Source organism: Emydura macquarii, unplaced genomic scaffold (assembly GCF_026122565.2).
Source record: "Emydura macquarii macquarii isolate MOO-44397 ecotype Brisbane River unplaced genomic scaffold, CSIRO-AGI_Emac_v2 contig_450, whole genome shotgun sequence".
NCBI classification, from domain to species: domain Eukaryota; kingdom Metazoa; phylum Chordata; order Testudines; family Chelidae; genus Emydura; species Emydura macquarii.
The window spans coordinates 1,392,477-1,398,476 of NW_027130587.1; the positions used below are offsets into that span (position 1 = coordinate 1,392,477).

General features: G+C 61.1%; 1 protein-coding gene across 1 annotated transcript in view; it reads left to right on the top strand.

Moving 5' to 3' along the window:
- Positions 1 to 5,360, top strand: part of SEPTIN4 (septin 4) — a 47,400-nt gene extending 42,040 nt beyond the window's left edge. Inside the window, exons 11-12 of the mRNA XM_067537735.1 lie at positions 3,677 to 3,776; positions 4,852 to 5,360. Of these exons, the coding sequence (XP_067393836.1) occupies positions 3,677 to 3,776; positions 4,852 to 4,911 (160 nt within the window). The 3' untranslated portion in view covers positions 4,912 to 5,360. The remainder of the gene's footprint in view (positions 1 to 3,676; positions 3,777 to 4,851) is intronic.
- Positions 5,361 to 6,000: the final 640 nt, after the last annotated feature.

Here is a 6,000-nt window from a genome sequence, read left to right on the forward strand (position 1 = left end):
TCGGTTGTTGGCTGCAGACTGTCTGCTGTGCTGTGGCAGAGTGCTTTCTGCCCGTTAATGTTCCTTGGATCCCCCTCTCGCTCCGTCTCTCCTGTTGGGCCCAGGGTTTCTGCTGACAACTTTTGTATCCACTGTAGGATCTGGCTAGACACCAAGCATCTCTCCTTCATTCAGGATCAGATTCTAATCCCCAGCTCCCTGTGGGCATGAGGCGGGAGGCCAGCACAAGCCAGGGCCAGGTAACCCCAAGGATCCAGCAGAGGAGAAAGCGAGGGGAAGCAGGATGAAATATTTATAAGCAGCTGAGGCGGCGTTTGATAGAGACAAACCATCGGATAAATCCATTACAGGATTGTCAGCTCACTGTCTGTGTTCTGGGTCTGCACAGCAACAGTACAGTGGGGCCTTGGCCGGCTGGGACCCTTGGGTGTGACCACGCTTCAGATAATAACTAACAACAGAACCCCTGGGCTGGGAGTTTGGTGAGTGCTCAGCTGTGGCCATGTTCTGCGCCCGGTGAGCTCAGCGGCAAAACTCATCCTGACATCAGTTGGAGCAGAGCCAGCGCTGAGCACGTCTGGAGATCCACCCCGGCGGGGCCACGATCTGCAGCACTCCCCCAAAGGCCGGATGCGAACCAGCATGAGGGCAGGCGCCAGGACAGTCCAGTGCTGCGCAGAGCCACAGCAGCTCCCCTGCTGCTGGCGTCCCCGGGAGACAGGCGCGGCCTGGTGTCATCCGAGGCCGAGCAATGCAGGCTCAGTCCAGAGAGCGGTCGCCGCAGCAGCCTCGAGGTGGAGAGTTCTCCTCCTTCTCCAGCGGGAAGCGGCAAAACCCCGCACGTGAAGAGACCAGCTTAGATCCATTGCCGAGAGCGGGTCGTTACAGCTGCCAGTTGAGTCTCCTCCCTGGGATTGACCCACCCTCCCAAGCAATGGGTGGCCAGCCCGCTAGTGTCTCAGAGCTGGGTACGCTCTCCTGCTGCTCTGCGCACACGCTGCCGTTTTGTCTGCAGCTTGCCGGGCACCGGCACTGTTGATGTGGCACGTGAGCCCCATGCTAAGAGCTGAGGAGGAAGGGAAGCAGCGCGCAGACCGTGTGCTAACCCTCTGCACGGGGTTGATTCTCACGCACCTAGTCCCGGAGCTCAGCTGGAGCAGTTGCTCCCTGGAGCTGTGTCTGGTGTAATGAGAGAATCACCATTGTTTTGTTCCAGACTCTCCTGTCTCTCAGGAATTTCACTTGTCACAGTTTCTGTGAAATGGCCCCTTGCCCACAGGAAGTGCGTGGCCGTCCACATCCAGCCAGGTTTTGTATGACTTGAGTTTTCTCCTAAAGAAACGTTGTCTTTTGAAATTTTGCATCCGAGTATGGAATCGAGCAGGTCCTGGAGCGAGCGCTTGCTGTGTGATCGCTGTCTGTCTGGCAGTGAGTTTGGTGCTATCCTGGTGAGCCACTCACGTGGCAGGGCGGGCTCCTGTCTTAACACTTGCCCCCACGCTGGTCTTGTATTCTACTTGTCCTGTGCCCTCCCCATTGAGCTGGGCTTCTTTCCACAGCAGCTCTTATCCTTCTACCAACTGAGTGTCCGAGTCTCCCAGCTGTGACAGTGTATGGCGATGGGTCCCGATGTCGGCCAGCAGCTGAGAGAGGACACTGACCACTGAGGGAGGGGAAGGGCCTCACTAGGGTACCTGCCCCACCAAAAGCGCCACAGCTGCCTGTACAGGAGAGGAGCCCTGTCTGCTGATGGGCGTGTTCTGGCTGCAGAATGACATGGGGAGTCCGGTGTGCGCTCCCCTGGGAGTACGCCACAGGACATCCGTCACTCCTAATGCCCAGAGACACGCAAGGCCCAGTGGGTGGTTGGGACACCGTGTGAGACATTCTCACAGCCCTGGATGTCCCACAAAGTGGTGCTCGTGCTCTGGTGGAATTTCCCTGAATGCTGTTGAGTCTTACTGTGGGTGTGAGACGCCTGATCCCTGCCGGAAACACAGCAGGCAAATTAGGACGAGCTGCCCTGTTGACCAGGGCTGAAGGCCATGGCACCTGGGGCGTCACCGGCTAGCTGCTGCCTGACCCGGAGATAAACGGCTGCACAGCTAGCAGCGAGGAGAGGGGCTGCAGTGGCGTGGACAGGCTGCCAGTGGCGGAAGCCTCCAGCTGCACCGTTTCTGAGCACCGCAGCCCTACGACTTGCCAGCAGCATCCTCTCGGGTAGCTGGGTGTGACCGCAGAGACGTCCCCGAGGACGAGAGAGAGAGTGTGTGGCAAATGCCTGGGCCTGGGTCCTCGGGTGGGGATGTAACGTCTTCATGCATCCAAATGGTGCGGCGCATCAGCCCCCCGCCTGAGCCATCCCCTCAGCGGCAAGAGCGGAGCACGGCGCCAGCACACCGCAGCCCTGTCTGCAAATGCTCGGTCCCAGCAGCACAGGCGGCCGGCGGCATGGGTTGGGGACAGAGTTTTCCCAGGGGCTGGGCCAGGACTGTGAAACTCACTTCCACAGGAACCGAGAACCTCTGCAGACCTCGCCCCTTCCTGCTCCAAGCTGGGGGTGCGCTGGCTCACCCTGCCTTCGCCAACTGAAACAGCACTGCACGGCGGCCAGTCAGGTCACAGAATGCCCCTCGGGAAGGCACTCAGATACCGAGGGGATGGGCACAGTGCCAATCCCTCGTGTGTGTGTGTGTGCGTGCGTGCGTGCGCGCGTGCGTGCGTGCGCGCGCGCTTTGTCAGGGCTTGGCTTACTGGAAAGAAGCCCCAGGACACACGGACACAGTGCGCCTGTCACCACATGGGGGGGGCTGGGGTTCTAGCAATGGGCACCCCTGTCTCCAAGGACGGCTCTGTCGGCCAGCCTTCGAGTGGCAAACGGAGTTGCTCGGGTGTGGCGTGTGAGCCCCATCTGGGGGGAATTCGGCACTTTGGCCCGTTCCGTCACTCCACAGCCCCTGGCTCTGTCGGCTCCGCGGTAAATCCACCCCTCGGTGGGTTTCCTCTTAGAAGGCTGGACTCTGATTGTCTCTGATCTGCCATTCTCCAGCAAGACCCTACCCTGGACCTCTCCCCATGTGACGGGACGTCCCCTGTGCACTCCGTGTGGGGGCAGGGAGTCTGCGGGAGGGGGCAGGACCTGCTCGCTTCCCCTTCACCGTGAGGCACGAGGGTGAGCAAGTGTGTGGGCTGCCCTGGCCCCGCGCTCTCCCCCGAGCAGACAGGCCCGGCGGTGTGTGACTGCGGGCAGGCCGAGATACCAGAGCGACTCTCAGGAGCCTTCGAAGCCGTGGCCTGAGGCTCCATTATCCGCCCCCTGTGGGGCATGCTGGGGGTGAAACGCTGACACTGATATGAGGTGCAGGGAACAGCAGCCTCAGGCCCCACCCAGCTTCCCCTGGTGCTGGTGCCGCTGCTGCACAGTCTCAGTGGGACGAGCACGTGGCCTCCGGGGAGCCGGGAAGGTGCGGGATGTGGGGCACAGCCTCCCGCAGCTCCACTGCCCTCATGCCTTGCTCTGAGGTGTGCGCCAGGCAGCCTTGGCTTCTTCCCACTAGATCACGGTTGGTTCTCGTCCCCCGTTCCCATGCGCATCCTGCCCGGCTGGCCTGGTCTCTCCTGGCGCACCGAGGGCCGCGCTAACCACCCATGTGTTTCTTCCTCTTTTGCCTCTTAGCAAACTGACGCGGGAAAGCGGGACAGATTTCCCCATCCCCGTTATCCCAGCAGTACCGGACTCCGAGACGGAGAAACTCATTCGGGAGAAGGACGAAGAGGTGAGTGCCGGGGCAGGGACTGTCTCTCCTCCCAGGGGCTGCACCGTAGCCACCCCCATGTGTTGGGGGCTCTGGCGAGAACTGAGAGCAGCACTCTCTCTCGCTCCCAGCATGCATTGCTCTGCTCCCCCCCCCCCCCCGCTCCCCATGGCGGCACGGGTGACAGCAAAGCCTGCAGCAGGGCCCCCCACCCTCCCTGCTTTGCACACTGTCACTCCCCCGCAGCTCCCTCAGCAGTGCAAAGCTGCCCGCTGCCCTTTGGGCTCCTGCAGGCATTACTGCCTCCCCTGGGCCTCCCGCCTGCACAGTTGGGCTGTGGGTTATTTTCCCCCAGAGGAATCAGCTGCATCCTTTCAAGTTAGACTTTTCTCTGTCCGTGATTCTAACCATCCCATTTCCCTGCCCTCAGTGGCACTGGTGCGCCCCCTCCTGCCCCCATTGCGAATTCCAGGGACATGCTCCCCTTTCCCAGATCTTAGCTAATGCCAGACCTGGCCTGGACTCCTGCCTCCCCCAGCCCCTCCTCCCTCACTGCACTGCTCTAGTTCCAGTCCGGCGGCTGGAGTTCCCAGGAGAAACCTGTTTCTCTGTATTCCCCCAGCTTTGCCCAGCCATGCTGGGCCTGATCCTCCCCCGGCCGGGCCCCCGGCGCTCGTGGGAGTTGGGACATTGGGATTGGGCAGCCGCTCCCTGGGCACAGGGTTAAAAGAGCCCGCAGGGCGTGAGGCGGGGAGAATCAGACCCTGGGGTGCCAGAGGGCGAGTCGTCCGTGCTGGAACTCCTACTGCGGCTGGTCCGCCAGCCCAAGGCATACGGCTGTGTCCCAGCTGGCACTGCTGAGGGGAAGCTCACGGCGCTGCAGTCCCAGCTGGCACTGCTGCCAGGGGCACTGCTGAGCTCAGGGCGCTGCAGTCCCAGCTGGCACTGCTGAGGGGAAGCTCACGGCGCTGCAGTCCCAGCTGGCACTGCTGAGGGGAAGCTCACGGCGCTGCAGTCCCAGCTGGCACTGCCAGGACACCTCTTGCGGCAGCAGAGCGCGGGGAGCTGGCCGTCACGTGCCTTTCTCCCATTTCAGTTGTGGCGGATGCAGGAGATGCTGCAGAAGATCCAGAGACAGATGAAGGACACGCACTAGCCACCCCGCTCTCCTCCAGCGCCTGCCCCCCCTCGCACCAGCAATGTTTACATCAAAGCCCAGCCATGCTACTCAGTACCAACAACGCACCTGTCACCTTAAGCTGCTGCAGTGCGCCTTACTATGGACCCTCGCCGCGCTTGCCCTCCAGCCACCGCCAGGAAATAAAGGCTGATCCGCACCAGAGCTTCTGGCAGCTGCCCTCCCCACGCCTCCCTGGCTCGGACTCGGCTTCCTCCCTTGGAAAGGCTCCTGTCAACCCAGCCTTGCCCTCCCGTGACTGCAGGCCGTGCTTCCCTGCCGTCTGACTGAGTCAGGCCCAGCCACGGGGCTGTTTCCTTTGTGTTGAATGTGTGCAGCCTCTCTGTCCAGAGCTGCCTGGGCCGGGCTGTCTGCAGAGCCCCTCCCGCTCTCCGCACAGGGCCGAGTTTCACACATTTTTCCCTCAAGGTTCCTGCAAAGTTGGGCCCCAGAGCAGCCCCAGTGCTGCAGGGACAGGTGCAATGCAGCGGCCATGGCCGAGGTCCCAGCCTGCGCCCCCGCAGTTACAGACTGGGGACCGACGAGCTAGGCAGCAGTTCTGCAGAAAGGACCTGGGGGTTAGAGTGGACAAGAAGCTGGATATGAGTCAGCAGTGTGCCCTGGTTGCCAAGAAGGCTAGCAGTATATTGGGCTGCATTAGTAGGAGCCCAGCAGATCGAGGGAAGTGATGATTCCCCTCTATTCGGCCTTGGTGAGGCCGCATTTAGAGTATTGTGTCCAGTTTTGGGCCCCCCACTACAAAAAGGATGTGGACAAGTTGGAGAGAGTCCAGCGGAGGGCAACAAAAATGATTAGGGGGCTGGAGCACAGGACTTATGAGGAGAGGCTGAGGGAACTGGGCTTGTTTGGACTGCAGAAGAGAAGAATGAGGGGGGATTTGATAGCAGCCTTTAACTACCTGAAAGGGGGTTCCAGGGAGGATGGGGCTAGGCTGTTCTCGGTGGTGGCAGATGACAGAACAAGGAGCAATGGTCTCACGTTGCAGTTGGGGAGGTCTAGGTTGGACATTAGGAAAAAGTTTTTCCCTAGGAGGGTGGTGAAGCACTG